Consider the following 18,284-nt stretch of genomic DNA (forward strand, 5'->3'; position numbering starts at 1 on the left):
ACAACAACGAATGGCACAAAGGAACATCCTCCAGCTAGAACATCCAGTAACAGGCATCGTAGACTCTTCGATTGATCATATGCATCAAGCAGTCTGTTCATTTTATTCACAATTATACTCACCGGAACCGACTGATGCAGCAGCAATATCAGACCTGTTGGACCATTTACCGCCATCATGCGTGCTCTCACAAGACTCTTGCGACATCTTAACAGAAGACATGACTCTCGACGAGTTACTTGACGCAACCAAACGTGCACCGAAAGGAAGCAGTCCGGGACTAGACGGCCTGCCCTATAACATGTTGTCTACCATTTTCAAACACCCGTTATATGGCAGAATGGCTGTTGATATTTACAATTCAGCTTTACATCAGGCACTATTTCCAGCATCATGGTCAGACACATGTATTTGTCTCATTCCGAAGAAAGGGGAGCTCTCCCAACTACGAAACTGGCGTCCAATTGCATTGATCAACACGGACTCTAAAATATTTACCCGTATCATGAACTCACGAATAGTCCGTGTTAGTAATGCATTAATTAACAAGTATCAGACGGGTTTCGTGCACGGACGCTACATCGCAGACAATGGGCTTGCTGTACGACTTGCTATGGACCATGCCGCCAGCGTAAATGCCGATGACGTCGGTTTATCTTTGGATATGGAAAAAGCGTACGACCGCGTTCATCCAGAATATCTCGAATGTTGTCTTAGCAAATGGGGATTCCCAGCAAAGATCATCTCTTCTATCAAGACTCTTTTCTTCGGCAGCAATCTACGAATCAACATTAACGGGTCCTTGTCTCCAGCATTTAAACAACAACGTGGCGTTCGACAAGGAGACCCTCTCTCGCCTATTTTGTTCAATCTGGCCTTAGAGCCTTTCTTGGTCCGCATCCTCAACGATGAACAATTACACGGATATGATATATCGATGGCAGCAAGTAAAGCTCTTACCCCAGTCACACCGTCTCCAACTAAACTAAAGGTTCTAGCCTACGCCGATGACTGCTTTGTTTTCATTCATAATGAATCAGATTTGCAACAAGTCCGCCACCACTTAGACACCTACTCCAGAGCATCAAACGCCAAGGTCAATATGGACAAAACGCACGCCATATCGCTATCTGGCAAGTCGTCATCCACTTTGCGCTCGTGTTTGGAGGGAATGGGCATTAGATCATGGTTCGATCGACGAGCCCATCAAGCCTTGGTATATCTCGGATATCCTTTGTATCAATCGCCGCAGCAACGGGATGGCTTCCTGGACAAACTTCTAGGCAAGATCAAATCAGCCTGCAACATCCATGCGCATCGGTCACTCTCGATTCGCGGTCGAGCGACAATTCTGAATGTGCTGATTTTATCATCACTTTGGCACGTCTTACGAGTTTGCGCGGTCCCTCAAGCGTTCCAGAAGAAAGTTCGCAGCATTTGCCATGACTTCTTGACTAAAAAGATGTTTCCCAAGATTGCATTTCACCGACTGGCACCACCTCGCAAACAAGGGGGCCTTGCAATATTAGTCCCGGAAGCACAACAATCAGCACTCCAGCTCAGATGGATCCAACCTATGTTTAGTAATGACACCAAGCAGCGATCGTTCATACATTCGTGGATAATTAATACTCAGGCAACATGGACTCCAAACCAGGACCCACATATGTGTCTCCTATTTCCCCGACTTCGGACCGCTTCAATGAGTAAACCCGTCAGCTTCTCAAATCAGCTATGCAAGGCCTTAGACAATTTTACGGTTGACTATCAATCCCAACTCATACCGACCGCTACAGTTCTACAACTGCACGTCCTAGATGCCATGACGCCGACACAGCGCCCGCTCACCAAAACCTTAGACGTATGCTTACGACGCATAGCCAAACACAGGCTCCTAATGGATGATTTGTTCATCTTTGATTTAGCGAAGGGCTGTTTACGGAGACGGCTCGCCACGGAATTCTTGATTTACCCGCGCCTTTTGGGTCTACTGGTTCGCTTCTTGGACTTGGGTGAGTTGGGATTCCATCCAGCGGTGTTTCAGACTTTGATCCCGAGGCATCTTCTTCACAACTCTATTGATCCCGCTATCCGTGAACATAAGGCGGTCGATCTGGGAGCATGGTGCAAGGTCCAAGATAAACAATTGACCACGATCACAGCAAAAGAACTCAGACAAGCAATCATCGACAAGTCTATACACGTCGAAGCCCGGGAAAACACGATCTTAACACCTAGCCAATGGGATACCTTCTGGCGATTGAAGATATCGCCAACGGCAAGAAATGTTTGGTACCGAGCGCTTCACAATAAGATTTCATGCCGTAAAACTCTACATTCAATTATGCCCTCCGAATTCACATCCGCTGTATGCCCAATTTGTAACCAAGATGAAGATGATTTGTCTCATTTCCTGTACCAATGCCCTCGCAAATGGTCGATCTGGTGCTCCGTATGGCCCGACCTACTATTACAATCTGTTACAGAATCTGCTGTACACAATGCCATCTTTCACCTGTATTTTCCCCAAAATGCTCCCCGTCTCCCTTCAGATATAATTATCAGCTGTATATTAGAATGTCTTTGGAACGCCCACTGGCGCTTTGTTTTAAACAACTCTCCCTTCGTTCCCGATAACATTATAACGCAAATCCATTCCCTTTTGTTAACCCGCACTCAAGAAAATCTTCCTTCTATCGCCAACTAGTCAAACGCTCCTTAGCTTCTTCTCCTCACCTCTCATATTTAATATGCACGTGACTTGAAATAAAAACCGACGCAATAATTTGTTGCGCGCCTAAAAAAAAAAAAAAAATGCATATACTTTTAGGACTTTATCAGTCAATTCTCCACACGCCCACATCTGCACATACACACACACACATCCAATTAGAAACGCCAGAAGATCTATCAATCAAGCAAAGGAATAAAAAAAACCTAAGCTGCTGTAAAATTATACATATGATACTTAAAGAGCACAGATCTGGGGTAAAAATAATGCGACTTTTTTAATTACGTCCTTTGCGCCATAACTTCAATAGCAAAACATACACTTTTAGCTTGTTTATGCTGTCATACCTGTCTTGATAGTTGTTTATTCACAACTTGTGTAATAAACGTTTTGCTTCACAATTTATGCTGAGAAGCCTTGGCTCTCCATCTTTATACATGCTTCTCTCTGATCTAATATCCTTCATCTAACAACCGGATGAGTAGTTTATTTACATCGTTACTCGCTGATTTTGCTCTCTGCTCTACGACCAGCCAAAAAATTACGGTCCTCATCTCTAACCCTCCAATCTCTAAATACCTTAATGAGGGCATTTTTAAACTACCATTCATACTTTCTGTGCCCTCACAAAATCTTCTATTTATTATCAACTTGAGTACAAAACAGCTATAGGACGGAAAGTATGGCATTGTATAAAATATTAATGCTCCCAATATTATTCTCTTACACTATTATCACTTCACATATTTACACACATGTTAAATGACGGATCCACGTTCAGATCGAATCTGCCTTTAACTCATTCGAGGTCGGATCGGATCCAAAAACTCTCGATCCGGATCCGTCTTTTTGACACGGATCGGAACGAGTAGACGGATCGCCGGGTGAGAATGACGAAGTCGAGGCATTTCCCTTATGGCCTCCACATTTTTTTTGTATGGAGGATTTTACCCTCAGAGCAGTGTTGACGAATTTCGCCAACCGCAATTTTCGCCTGGCGAAAATTGGTGAAGTTGACGACGAAACAGCTGAAACTCCTGACATACAAGTGCACCCAGCAGAAAACAAATCTTATAAATACAAATTGTCAACACTTTTCATCCCCTCCCTTCAACAGATTTAGATTTTCATATGTATCTCCAAGTAAAGTAATTGATTTTTAGCCTCTAATTTTCGCCTATTTTCGCCCTGGCGAAAAATCAGCACTGGAAGAGAGGTAACAGCGGCCTCAAAGTGTGATAAGCAGAAGAAAAAAAATTACAAGAAATTATAAAAAATATCGAAAGATTGCCTTGACTGCTATGGCAGCAGTCTTAGCAGGAAGAAAGGGTGTGTTGTCGAAAATTAAAGCCCAGTGGGCTCGCCAGATGGCCAAAAGAGTATAAGCGATAATGAGGAGAAGTTGCGTATGAGTGAAAGAGGAGTACGGAGGATCCCCAATGGAGATGAAATGAAGAAAAGCAGATGGGCGCGGGTCATGGTGGCAGATGCGGTTCCAGACTCATTGCCATATATCAAATTTGCGTGGACATAGAACAAGAAAGTGAGCCAGTGTTTCGTTGAGACAACCACAAAGCCGACATTCCGGAGAGGGAAGGAAGGTGGAGTTCATACGGAACAGTCGTTCTGCATTAGGTATGACTGTATGATAGATGCGAAAGAGGACATTTCTAGCAGCATGGTCCATGGGGGTGGCCCAAAAGACACGCCAGTGTTTGGTGGAAACTGGGGATGCGGGTGTTCCTGGAGTGAGTTTTCGTCGGTACGCCTTGGTTTGCCACGAGGTGAACGCTGGGTCATTTTTGATGGCGTTGGTTAGTGGTTGAAAGTTGATAGAGTCAGGTTGATGTAAACGCCCATCTTGTGCATTAGTGCTGTGAATGCAAAGTCGTGCAAAGAAAGGGCGAATGATATAGCGGAAATTGATTACGTCGTGTCTAAGTTGATTGAGAAGCGTCGGGTGTCTGACGTCGTCGTCAAGCTGGCGCTGGCGCAGGCGAATATACCCAAGGGACTGATCTTAAAGATGAAAGAATCCTTCACCTGATATTTAGAGAAACCTGGTCGTCTAGGTGGTGGGTTGTCGGATGATGGCTGAATGATGACAGAGAGTGGTAATTCTAATGCTGTTGCGGGTGATAAGTTGTCGACTGTATCCCAGGACAAACCAGCCGCATCAATGGCACGAAGGACCAAGGCAACTGGCGATGCTGATTCATACGCTCGTTGTTTACGACTAGCTGGAGAGAACAAGACCAGCCGGTGGTCTGCGAATACTTTTTGATGGCAAGTAGTCGATGGATCAGACATAGAATATGTTGTGGGAACATACCGCTTTCATCCAGCATCGGTTGAGGTCACCTTAAAATGGGGTCCAATAAGCCAATCCCACCCTGGTGTCGTGGTACACATAGTTTCTGATAGGACACGCGTGGGAACATTCGATGCATTAGGAAGCTGCTGATGGTGCTTCTCAGTTTCTGGTGGAAGCCTGACAGTGGTGCGCCAATGATACGCAGAACATGCCATAGTTTTGACAAAATCAAGGTGTTGAGCACGGTGGCATGGCCGCGGATAGACAAGTTGCGGCTCAAGTGAATGTTGCATTGGTTCTTGACCGATTCCAGCAACCGGTTCATGAATGTATTCAGTTGGGTAGTTGAGGAGGTCAGTGGATAGCCCAAATATGTGACGGGGTCGGTCTGTGTACGATCGTGACAAGGCAGAATTCCATGTTGGTGTAGCAAAGCATTCCATCGAGGTTGTGGTGCCCCTCCTAGCGAGATTGCTTGGGTCTTTTCTTGATTGAACTTGGCATTTGAAGCGCGTTGATAGACATCCATGTGGTACAAAACCCGGCGCAAATCCTCGGGAGATTGCAGGAAAACAAGAATATCATCCGCGTAGGCGAGTGTTTTAATTGGCTCGGGGTGGGCATGGTGGCTGGTGCAATGTCATTGTTCGGTGATGTGAAGACATATCCGTGATATGATACGTCTCTTTGTAACGAGCGCAGAAAAGGCTCCAGAGCCAGGTTGAAAAGGATCGGCGACAGTGGATCACATTGTCGCAATCCGCGTTGTTGTGCAAATGGCGCGCTAAGATGACCGTTAATGTTGATACGTATACGCGTGTTGGAAAACAGTGAGTTGATGCTGTTAATAATCTGATCGGGAAAAGCAAAGTGTTGCAAAGTTTGAACTAAATACTGTGAATGGGTCCTATCATACGCTTTTTCCTGGTCGAGTAGGAGGCCAATGGCTGACGACGTATTGCTTGAGGCATGTTCCATGACAAGGCGTGCTGCTAGGCCATTTTCGGCAATAAAGCGACCCGGCATGAATCCCGTTTGCTGTGGGTTAATCAGGGGTGCAGCGGCCACCACGACGCGCTTATTTAGCAGCCGTGTGTATATCTTGGAATCACAATTGACGAGACTAATCGGCCGCCAATTCTTGAGTGTAGTCAGATCGCCCTTTTTTGGGAGGAGACGGATACAGGTTTCGGTCCAAGAATCAGGAAAAAGACCATTTTTCAATGCATCGTCATATACTTGACATGTAAGTGTTTTGGCTGCCGGGTGTTTGAATACGAGCCTCCATATGCCGTATGGTAAACCGTCGGTTCCAGGGCTACTTTGGCGTGGGGCTCGTTTAGCTCCGTCTTGGAGATCTTCAATGCTGAAGGGATCGACTAGGCTTTCTTTGCTGCTGGTGCTGAAGTGTGCTGAGGATGGTATGTTGTGCTGCAGTTGTTGGATAGCCGAGTCGTCAACGTCGTCGGAGGTATACAACTGTTCATAGAAAGCTGTTGCGGCTGAATGCATCGATTCCACTGTGTTACATATGTCGCCAGTGTGAGGATGTTGTAGAGTGACAATGTTGGCCTGTGACGTGCGTTGTTGTATGGTTCGCTTGAGATAACCAGCAGATTTCTCGCCTTGCTCCCGCCAGCGCTTTCCTGCACGTAAAGCGAGGGTATCGCAAACTTCATGTTGTGCTGCTGATATTTGTTGTTCAGTTATCTTTAAGAACCATATGCGTGTAGCGATGGGTGGATTTGACCGTAAAAACCGGTTGCGTTTCGATTGTAGTTTTTTGAGGTAAGCTGTTGTTTTATTGATGCGTTGCCGGCAATACTGTTGCATCTGCTGCTTTAGTAGACGCTTCAGTTCCTCCCATGATCGGACCATGAACTGGCAACATATGATACTTCCCTGGTCTTTACCGTATTGTGGAAAACTGGTGAAGCGGCATAGATGTAGTCAATGGTGGAAATCGTACTATCACCTCGACGAAACGTCGGCTGCGGTGTCTCTTGCGGATCTGGGTTGATGCAGTTGATGAAGTGTTGTTGTAGCATAGTGAACCAGGCTGACGGTGCGTTGAGATGGTACCCTGAGCGTTGGTCGCTATAGTTGAAATCCTCAGAGAGAATCAATCGTTCCGATAGGGATGTTGTTGATTAAGATGGTTGAGTTGTAGAGGGATGTGAAAAATTGCCGTCGTTGGGTTGGCGACGTTGCTGGTGCATAGATGGTAAGTATATAAAAAGGCTGAAAAAGTCGTTGGTGGTGTTCGACTTTAACGAGAAGATGTTGAGGGTTATCGAATACTGAGATTGGTGTGAGACTGAGGTCGGCGCTAAGTGATACGATGCCGCAATGATGTGTCCAGAATGATTGAAATAACGGTGGAATTTGTCCTTCTGAGAGGGTGTTGATATATGTGTTTCTTGCATAGTGATGATATGTGGTTGCTGTTGTTTGATATGTCGAACGAGTTGTGTTTTGTTGAGTGTAAGTAGTTTATTGCAATTAATGGACGCGAGTGAGATATCGTTGTTTTTTACTATCATAAAAATTATTGAGTTGAGAGTGGAGTGAGGGTTGGGATTGCGATGCTGTTGGTACGCGTGCGCTTGGGTCGGAAGGGGAGCCCGAGCTGTTGTCTGAGAGTAAACTTTGTTCATATCCTTGCAGGCTGATCGCGTTGGCGTGAGAGGCGGACATACAGGACTTGTTTCAGGTCAGCGGGGAAGTGTGCATCTTGTAGGATCTCCTTGGCAGTGTCCGAGAGTTCCAGCTATCTATCCAGTCCTTAGGGGGGTTGACTTCCGAAACGAGATCTTGTTCTTCAGCTGGGATCATCGGTCTATCGGTCTGATAGTCCGCAAATTCTATGACGATGTCGTCAAGTGCTTGTTCAAGTTACCCTCGTCGCATGAAAGCGGGGGAGCAATCGACCACCTCTTCTTGGGTGGTTTCCGCGTCTGTTGCTAATTTGTCGTCATTGGTATCCAAATTTTCCAGAGGAGCAAACCGGTTGGTCGGTTCCACGGGCTTGCCTTTTACGCTCGCGTGTTTAGACTTCAGGAGCTCCTTCGAGGGGGTTTGATCACGCGTGTGACCAGTCTTGCGGCGGCTTGTTTTGTTGCCGCCAGGGGTCCAGTCCTCGCTGTTTCGCACAGTGGGGCAGCTTGCAGCATAGTGGCTCTGAGCACCACACTTAAAGCATCCTTTCTGGTTACGTCGGGCGCGTGGGCAGTCGGCAACGGCATGCCCTGGCTCATGGCAGCGCGAGCAGTGGAGCGGCATCTGATCAAAATTGGCATAGATCAACTCTTCCTGGTCGCCGCTCCAGGGAATATGTTGATCAAGGGCGTGGAGTTGTTGATTATGTCGTGGCTGTATATCCAGAACGGCGAATCCTTGGCCCATGTAAGCTTTCGTTCTTGGATTGCGAATGATACCGACATCGAGGATGCATCTCCAAATTGTAACAAAGAATAGGGTTTCGGTCTTTGCTTAAGTAAGTAGAGCGAGCTTGGTTGAACGTGTAACCATCGCATCATTCATGAAGTCCAAAGTTTTCTATCTCAACAAAATGTCCAAGACCCATTTCAAGAGCAAGAGAATTCCACCTTTGAAGATTCTAACCTGTAAATTTTGCGAAGAAACTGAACACGATCTGTTCAGTTGCGAGGTGTACATCGAATTGCACGACCACCTCATTATTTGCGAGGATTGCCGATGTGTTGGGCATGAATCATCAGAGAGTACGGAATGCATCAACTCAGGTAATTAGCGTTGACACGGTAAAATGATACAAATATTCTTACTGTGTATGAAGTATTAACTTTGGGCATTTTTTAAAGCAGTGACGGCATTCTTTTCTTAAAAACAATTTCCACAACTGTTTTCGACATCATTATTAAGCAGAATACTTTGAGAACATATTTTCAGGATTGTTTGAAGAACATTTGGGGGGCGGTAGGGGGGCATCCCTAGAGGACAGATGCTGACACGCAGCGAAGCGGAGGGGCTCACATCGTCCGGAAGCGAAGCGGAGGGACCAGTTTATACCTTTAATAATAAATAGATTCTCTCGAGCACCGAGCAATCAAAGGGCAAGGTAATACTTTGTGCATTGTTCCATGCATTACACACACTTAATTTGATTTCTATTAATCAGGGATCGCTTGGGAAAAGGGGTCGCGAAGAACCTGCAGCCCCATCATCATCATCATTACCATCATCCGCCCCATCATCTTCAGTCGCAGAAGACACACCGGTCCCCACAAGCAGTACAGAAAGTACTAATAAACGTGTATGTAAATTGTAGTAAATAACGTTGTAACCACATATTAATCAAGTATTTCCAAATGTCTATCTGCCATTATTCAATTAGCGAAAAAGGTTAACCATATATCTTTCTGAGAACATGGTACCCGGCGTAACATTGGACCCTGAAGTTGAGAAGGTAATATGTTCAATCTATTTCCAAAAATGTAACGGATGCTAATACTTAATTTTACAGTGGGAAGTCAATGGAGTAGTGGTTTCCGAACTGTTACTTAAATACCGAGAAGAAAGCATCAAAAAGGGAGAGAAACAAGTGCTGGACATTTATCAAGAAGAGCTGTAAGTAACTGACCTCTAACTAGCAACAGTATGTTTTATTATATATTAACTTGACTAAAATATACCTCTAGTTCTCTCAATGGTATTTTTTTATTTGATGACTTGAACTGCGTTTATCCGGATTGCTCATCAGTGTATGGGTTTGATCGTGACACCTGGCAAGCGGTTATGAATGAATGCAAGGAGCTATATCCCGCTCAATCGTTGTCAAAAAAAACTAAAAAAATCATAAAAAAATTTGCGGAGGTAAGGGTAGTAATTGTCGTTTTGATAAAGAAATGCTTATTAACTATCAATACTTGTGAATGACGATAGGCTGGCGCTGAAAATTTCGATAAATGCGACAAGATTGTTGAGAAACTGAACAACAAAGATCAGATCCGAGAATCGCTGCGCAATATGTACGTTATCATTTATGCAATTAAGGCCGATAAATATAAAGATTCATCCATTTGCTTGAAGTATATATACGTACTTATACCCATATTCGTTGATTTTAGCATATCGTCATATTCTCCAGAATCAGCAAAAAATACGGATAGATTGGAGAGCACTTTTTCCATCTCAAGTGTATACCCGTTGATGCTTCCATTCTTTAAGGAAACCCATTTGTTGACGAGAATTGGGTAAAATATTAAATGAATAATGACATAGTGATTATCCTTTTTTTCAAGGAGTACATTTTCTAACTTCTTTATGCATATTTAGAACTGACGGTAAAGCATCCCGCAAAGAAAAAGAAACCAACCATAAAAAGGGCTATGTGTTCCCAGATTTATCGATGAACTTTGAATGCGGAGCCATGCCCATGCAACGTCTCCTAATTGCTGAAATCAAGCCTCCGCATAAAGTTCGAACAGGAAGCAGACCGGACTTAATCAAACTTGCTCTACAAATGAAGGATTCAATTGACAAGATGATTAATGACGGTGTAGACGATCCTGAAATAACTGTTTCAGGTCTGCTTATTGAAGGTAGGCTATTGGTTTCTTCCTAAAGTTTGAGTAAGATGTAATTTTATGTTTGCACATGATTATTTTCAATTTTGCGTTGTTTATAATACAAATATGCAAGGAATTCCGCACAAACATAAAACTACATCTCAGTATATTAAATGGGGCAATCGCGTAGATCAGATTCATAACGAAAAATCTTGCCCTAGGTTTCCGATGCACGCTATTTGTCATGGATCTAAAATACCAAAAAATTTACCGTTTCATTCCTTTGCAAGTTTTCTACATCCCTCGGGATCGCCACGATTTTGGCGTTCTCTTACACAGTTTTAAAGCATTATCGACAATGGAGGTAAATATTTTTAAAATCTTATAGAATCTCTTTTTTATGGTTTTGCAATGTGTATGCGTCTTTCTATAACATAGCTAATCACTTAAAATTTATACAATGATGTAGCGGATGGTTTCAGAAAATGCCGAATTGTGTCTCCAGTTCCTTCGCAACAAAAAGAGAATGTCTATTCGCAGTAGTTACATCACCGAGCCATGCATTCCAAAATCATCTGAAGCAGTACAGACCCCTGAAATTGACCAGTAATCTTTGCAATAAAACAAAAGTAGTATGTCAAGGTCAACAACAACAGAAACAAAGAAAATAACACCATCTACCAAAAACAATGCAACTTTACTATGTTTTAAATCCTCCACCAATCGTCACTTACAACAACAATCATTAAGCTCATCATGATAAACAAGTTTTCATTGTTCTTTAACAAACGCGACAAGTAATGGTTTTAATACCTTTCCCACTGAATCGACGTTACGACATGCTTTTGAAAGTGAAGACATTCTATATGATATGTTTAGGGATCCAGCCACGAATTACTGGTGCCGCAAAAATTTGCTCAGTACAACCATTACTGCGGAGGCGGTAATACTACTAGCTGATTGTGACATCCAGGAATTAAAGATAAAGTGGGTTGGCGTGGCAACACCTGTTCCTTCACCAATACCTTATTTGTTTTTCTTTAGCTTATGACAATTGAAGTATGTAAGATTACCTAGTAATCTTTGTTCAGTGGTTTAATCTATCTGTGTTGAACTTCTTTTGAAGCATGCGGAAAATACTTTCTATGTGATTTGGTCTTGATAACTGAGTACCAATAGTTACAGGTAACGCAAGGCCCTACATGTTGACTACGCCTTGACGGGTCGGGTCAAGTAATTGTTGCTGCACAGCTGGGGCGATCTATATGGTCTCAGTTCTCTCGTAGCAGCTGTGCAGTTTGAAGACAAAATACTGGTGGTTTTTTATTGATTGAAAGGGGAAGCAATATCCATTTGCTCGTTTTATTGGAATCAACTTGTATCTAGCTTAGCGCGGACTATATTTTCTATCCAGTAGTTACTTTGAACATATGATTTCCATTTTGTCTTTTTTTATGAATTATTTGTTCTTTTATCTTGAAAATGCTGATCCTTTGATGCAGTTCTTGCTGGCTTGTTGGTGATCTGTGCTAGATATTTCCATCCTTTTTTAATAAATGTAGTGATGTCTTGATTGTCCGGAACAAAAGGATATTGAGAAAGAGAAGCAATGAAGAGGTTCTAGTTGCTAAAGAAAAAAGGCACAGGGAGGAACCAGTATATGTACCTTGGCCAACGACAAGAAGAGCCTTTGCACCAAGTCTTGGATAAGGAATGGCCATCCATATAGTAGCGTCTATAGGCTCTATATGATTTTTTTTATAAAGCCAGCCATTGATATATAAGTACGCGCGCCTGTGTAGCCATATCAACAAACCACTACCCAACAACCCCTCCTGCCCCAGCAAAAAGAGTAAGCACATACTTTTCAGTAAGCCTTCTTTTGGACCTGTCATTTACTCTAATATTATCAACAACCTCAGATAATCCTGCTACTTCCGCTAACATAATCTGCTCTTACAACCAGTAGTCTCTACGTGCCATGATTTGCACCTGGTTGTCACGCTCATGGGCTCGGTCGTCAAAGAGGAACGCCGTGCTTGCTTTGAAGCTGACATCATATATATATCTGCATCACGTGCCGTCATCGCCGTCGTCGTTGATATCATGACTACGTCGGCTAGTCCCAACTCTTTTGCCATTGCAGTATCAACCTTGGGTGCACTGCCGAATATCAATAATGCCGTTTGCGACCGATGCTATTCACTAAATGGCGTGCACCAGCTTCCATATCGCCCATTACTGTCCCAATAGTGCTTTCCATGAAGGTTTATAACTATACATGTGTTATTGTTCTTGCTGAAAGTAACCATTAAAAACAAATTATAATAAGAAACTATAAGAGGAGAATTCGTTTATTTAACCTTCTTCCCACCACACACAGCAGTAACGTTTAAGATGATCTACTAGAAACAAGGCAACATTATCATAAGAAACCTTTTTCTCTAACAATGAAACGAACACACACATTCGTCTACTTGTACGGGAATGAACTAGTATCATTGTGTAATTAAAGAGTCAATCCAAACAAATTTAAGCTATTCATCCATGACTACGAATTTGAGCCAAGAAAACTTAACACTAATGTATGTAGCGTAAATGTTTTATTTAGAAAGAGCATTTTTTGTGTTTACTTAAAACATGTTTATTCCATATTTACTGCTACCATGTGGGGGGAACGATATCACAAGTGATAATATTATCACGACCAATGGGAGAATTGTACTGTTCGATAATGTTGATTGATACTTTGGCCAACAATTTGCTGTTATCTGCTTCTGTTAAAAATGCTTAGTTTGAATATGATTAATTCAGGCCCATTCGTTGGCAACAGAACTCCAAGTCAATTCCTCGATCCTATATGCTCAATAAGCCAGTTTGAATAGACATATGTCAAACCATCGATGAAAAATATACTATTGATTGAGGCGAAAATACAATCGAGTATTAGTATCTAATATGTGCTTTGCTTAACCAAGTGTATAGTAAAATAACATAAGAAAAGGGCGCAGATTAATGCTGAGGGACTAGACCGACGTACGTCCTAGTGGTCCACATTCATCCACTCGAGTATGCTCAGCAGTACACATCGCAAACTCTGAAGAAAAGAACGAAGATTCATGCTGAGGGACTAGGCCGACGTACGTCCTAGTGTTCCACATTCATCCGCTCGAGTACCCAGCATTCCACATCACAAACTCTGAAGAAAAGGGCGCAGATTAATGCTGAGGGACTAGACCGACGCACGTCCTAGTGGTCCACATTCATCCACTCGAGTACGCTCAGCAGTACACATCGCAAACTCTGAAAAAAAGAACGCAGATTCATGCTGAGGGACTAGGCCGACGTACGTCCTAGTGTTCCACATTCATCCGCTCGAGTACCCAGCATTCCACATCACAAACTCTGAAGAAAAGGGCGCAGATTAATGCTGAGGGACTAGACCGACGCACGTCCTAGTGGTCCACATTCATCCACTCGAGTATGCTCAGCAGTACACATCGCAAACTCTGAAGAAAAGAACGCAGATTCATGCTGAGGGACTAGGCCGACGTACGTCCTAGTGGTCCACATTCATCCGCTCGAGTACCCAGCATCCCACATCACAAACTCTGAAGAAAAGGGCGCAGATTAATGCTGAGGGACTAGGCCGACGTACGTCCTAGTGTTCCACATGAAACTACTATGAGAAAAAACATATCATCGTACTTAGCTTTGTAGTTAGCTGTAGCAACCACGAATTCTTCGTAATCATTTTTGTAAAACACTAAACAAAGGCCAAACCTGACGTAGCTGGGATCTGCAGAAAATGAGGCTTATAGCGATGTTTAAATATGCTGCGGCTGTTGCTTAGCGCATTGTCTGTTGCATAGCTACTCGTCCTCGTTTTTGCATAGTTCATTATTGTCTGTTGCATAGCTACTCTTCCTCGTTTTGTTAACATGGCTAACAGAATTGAAATCTTTAAAAAGTGTAAGTTGCGATGGGTATAACGCATCGAATATAAGCTCTAAATGTATATTTCTTTTAGATTTTGATAAATACATTGTAGAGGAAAAAGGCAAAGTCTCATTGAAGAGATTCCACGACTTCGCTCCTCATGTCATTCTCAGCAACAGCCAAGGAGTCGATGACATAAAAAATTTCTGGACTATGTCCTTCAAAAAAATGGTTACTGACAGTAACATAAAGGTATAAAACATAAATTGCTACACTGATGATATGCTAATATATATTTATATAGGAGTACAGCAAGGAGCAACCAAATTGGGATGATATCGTGAAGAAGGTAAATATTGAATGAAATTACCATTTTTCTGTGAAAGATAAAGCTCATACCTTTTATAATAAATTAGATTCTCTCCAGCACCGAGCAATCAAAGGGCAAGGTAATACTTTGTGCATTGTTCCATGCATTACACACACTTAATTTGATTTCTATTAATCAGGGATCGCTTGGGAAAAGGGGTCGCGAAGAACCTGCAGCCCCATCATCATCATCATTACCATCATCCGCCCCATCATCTTCAGTCGCAGAAGACACACCGGTCCCCACAAGCAGTACAGAAAGTACTAATAAACGTGTATGTAAATTGTAGTAAATAACGTTGTAACCACATATTAATCAAGTATTTCCAAATGTCTATCTGCCATTATTCAATTAGCGAAAAAGGTTAAACATATATCTTTCTGAGAACATGGTACCCGGCGTAACATTGGACCCTGAAGTTGAGAAGGTAATATGTTCAATCTATTTCCAAAAATGTAACGGATGCTAATACTTAATTTTACAGTGGGAAGTCAATGGAGTAGTGGTTTCCGAACTGTTACTTAAATACCGAGAAGAAAGCATCAAAAAGGGAGAGAAACAAGTGCTGGACATTTATCAAGAAGAGCTGTAAGTAACTGACCTCTAACTAGCAACAGTATGTTTTATTATATATTAACTTGACTAAAATATACCTCTAGTTCTCTCAATGGTATTTTTTTATTTGATGACTTGAACTGCGTTTATCCGGATTGCTCATCAGTGTATGGGTTTGATCGTGACACCTGGCAAGCGGTTATGAATGAATGCAAGGAGCTATATCCCGCTCAATCGTTGTCAAAAAAAACTAAAAAAATCATAAAAAAATTTGCGGAGGTAAGGGTAGTAATTGTCGTTTTGATAAAGAAATGCTTATTAACTATCAATACTTGTGAATGACGATAGGCTGGCGCTGAAAATTTCGATAAATGCGACAAGATTGTTGAGAAACTGAACAACAAAGATCAGATCCGAGAATCGCTGCGCAATATGTACGTTATCATTTATGCAATTAAGGCCGATAAATATAAAGATTCATCCATTTGCTTGAAGTATATATACGTACTTATACCCATATTCGTTGATTTTAGCATATCGTCATATTCTCCAGAATCAGCAAAAAATACGGATAGATTGGAGAGCACTTTTTCCATCTCAAGTGTATACCCGTTGATGCTTCCATTCTTTAAGGAAACCCATTTGTTGACGAGAATTGGGTAAAATATTAAATGAATAATGACATAGTGATTATCCTTTTTTTCAAGGAGTACATTTTCTAACTTCTTTATGCATATTTAGAACTGACGGTAAAGCATCCCGCAAAGAAAAAGAAACCAACCATAAAAAGGGCTATGTGTTCCCAGATTTATCGATGAACTTTGAATGCGGAGCCATGCCCATGCAACGTCTCCTAATTGCTGAAATCAAGCCTCCGCATAAAGTTCGAACAGGAAGCAGACCGGACTTAATCAAACTTGCTCTACAAATGAAGGATTCAATTGACAAAATGATTAATGACGGTGTAGACGATCCTGAAATAACTGTTTCAGGTCTGCTTATTGAAGGTAGGCTATTGGTTTCTTCCTAAAGTTTGAGTAAGATGTAATTTTATGTTTGCACTTGATTATTTTCAATTTTGCGTTGTTTATAATACAAATATGCAAGGAATTCCGCACAAACATAAAACTACATCTCAGTATATTAAATGGGGCAATCGCGTAGATCAGATTCATAACGAAAAATCTTGCCCTAGGTTTCCGATGCACGCTATTTGTCATGGATCTAAAATACCAAAAAATCTACCGTTTCATTCCTTTGCAAGTTTTCTACATCCCTCGGGATCGCCACGATTTTGGCGTTCTCTTACACAGTTTTAAAGCATTATCGACAATGGAGGTAAATATTTTTAAAATCTTATAGAATCTCTTTTTTATGGTTTTGCAATGTGTATGCGTCTTTCTATAACATAGCTAATCATTTAAAATTTATACAATGATGTAGCGGATGGTTTCAAAAAATGCCGAATTGTGTTTCCAGTTCCTTCGCAACAAAAAGAGAATGTCTATTCGCAGTAGTTACATCACCGAGCCATGCATTCCAAAATCATCTGAAGCAGTACAGACCCCTGAAAATGACCAGTAATCTTTGCAATAAAAAAAAAGTAGTATGTCAAGGTCAACAACAACAGAAACAAAGAAAATAACACCATCTACCAAAAACAATGCAACTTTACTATGTTTTAAATCCTCCACCAATTCATTAATATTATTATCGTCACTTACAACAGCAATCATTAAGCTCATCATGATAAACAAGTTTTCATTGTTCTTTAACAAACGCGACAAGTAATGGTTCTAATACCTTTCCCACTGAATCGACGTTACAACATGCTTTTGAAAGTGAAGACATTCTATACGATATGTTTAGGGATCCAGCCATGAATTACTGGGGCCGCAAAAATTTGCTCAGTATAACCATTACTGCGGTTTTGGTGATACTAGCTGATTGTGACGTCCAGGAATTAAAGATAAAGTGAGTTGGCGTGGCAACACCTGTTCTTTCATGACAATTCAAATAATCTTTGTTCAGTGGTTTAATCTATGTGTGTTGAACTTCTTTTGAAGCATGCGGAAGATATTTTCTATGTGATTTGGTTTTGATAATTGAGTACCAATAGTTACAGGTAACGCAAGGCCCTACATGTTGACTACGCCTTGACGGGTCGGGTCAAGTAACTGTTGCTGTACAGCTGGGGCGATCTATATGGTCTCAGTTCTCTCCTAGCAGCTGCGCAGTTTGAAGACAAGATACTGGTTTTTCATTGATTATACGGGGAAGCAATATGCAACGGCTTGTTTTATTGGCATCAACTTGTATCTAGCCTAAACACAGACTATGTCTTCCATCTAGTAGTTGCTTAGAATATATGATCTCTTTTTTGTCCTTTTCCATGAATTATTTTGTTTCTTTTTTTGAAAATGCCGATTCGTCGATGCAGTTCTTGCTGGCTTAGTAATGGTCTGTGCTAAGTATCTCTGCCTTAAATAAATGTGATGATGTCTTGATCGTTTGGCACAAAAGGAAATGTCATTCAAAAAGAGAAACAAATGAAAGGGATATAGAAGAGGGTCAACTTGCTATAGAAAAAAGGCAAAGGGAGGAAGCAGTATATATTGTACCTTGGCCAATGACAAGAAGAGCCTTTGCACCAAGTCTTGGATAAGGAATGGCCATCCATATAGTAGCGTCTATAGGTTCTATATGATTTTTTTATAAAGCCAGCCATTGATATATAAGTACGCGCGCCTGTGTAGCCATATCAACAAACCACTACCCAACAACCCCTCCTGCCCCAGCAAAAAGAGTAAGCACATACTTTTCAGT

The 18,284-nt window shown here is 41.9% G+C and overlaps 4 protein-coding genes across 4 annotated transcripts; 3 read left to right on the plus strand and 1 right to left on the minus strand.

Moving 5' to 3' along the window:
- The first annotated feature begins 2,976 nt into the window (after window positions 1-2,976).
- BDB00DRAFT_824720 (uncharacterized protein) lies at window positions 2,977-3,626 on the plus strand. Its single transcript, XM_053123634.1, has 2 exons — window positions 2,977-3,397; window positions 3,487-3,626. Exons 1-2 carry the CDS (start codon window positions 3,209-3,211, stop codon window positions 3,601-3,603), a joined length of 306 nt encoding a protein of 101 aa, XP_052979448.1. The 5' UTR covers window positions 2,977-3,208; the 3' UTR covers window positions 3,604-3,626.
- Window positions 3,627-7,059: 3,433 nt separating this feature from the next.
- BDB00DRAFT_388308 (uncharacterized protein) lies at window positions 7,060-7,821 on the minus strand. Its single transcript, XM_053117188.1, has one exon. The coding sequence runs from the start codon at window positions 7,700-7,702 to the stop codon at window positions 7,196-7,198; it is 507 nt and encodes a 168-aa protein (XP_052979449.1). The 5' UTR covers window positions 7,703-7,821; the 3' UTR covers window positions 7,060-7,195.
- A 1,632-nt stretch (window positions 7,822-9,453) lies between these two features.
- BDB00DRAFT_788228 (uncharacterized protein) lies at window positions 9,454-11,204 on the plus strand (the record flags this gene model as incomplete). Its single annotated transcript, XM_053120776.1, has 7 exons — window positions 9,454-9,492; window positions 9,550-9,653; window positions 9,725-9,899; window positions 9,969-10,054; window positions 10,362-10,627; window positions 10,816-10,958; window positions 11,064-11,204. The coding sequence occupies 7 exons, from the start codon at window positions 9,454-9,456 to the stop codon at window positions 11,202-11,204; spliced, it is 954 nt and encodes a 317-aa protein (XP_052979450.1).
- Window positions 11,205-14,535: 3,331 nt separating this feature from the next.
- On the plus strand, window positions 14,536-17,042 carry BDB00DRAFT_788229 (uncharacterized protein; the record flags this gene model as incomplete). Its single annotated transcript, XM_053120777.1, has 11 exons — window positions 14,536-14,566; window positions 14,625-14,785; window positions 14,838-14,882; window positions 14,950-14,982; window positions 15,259-15,330; window positions 15,388-15,491; window positions 15,563-15,737; window positions 15,807-15,892; window positions 16,200-16,465; window positions 16,654-16,796; window positions 16,902-17,042. The coding sequence occupies 11 exons, from the start codon at window positions 14,536-14,538 to the stop codon at window positions 17,040-17,042; spliced, it is 1,257 nt and encodes a 418-aa protein (XP_052979451.1).
- Window positions 17,043-18,284: the final 1,242 nt, after the last annotated feature.

Source organism: Zychaea mexicana (assembly GCF_025766255.1).
Source record: "Zychaea mexicana strain RSA 1403 chromosome Unknown BDB00scaffold_39, whole genome shotgun sequence".
Classification (NCBI taxonomy): Eukaryota; Fungi; Mucoromycota; class Mucoromycetes; order Mucorales; family Lichtheimiaceae; genus Zychaea; species Zychaea mexicana.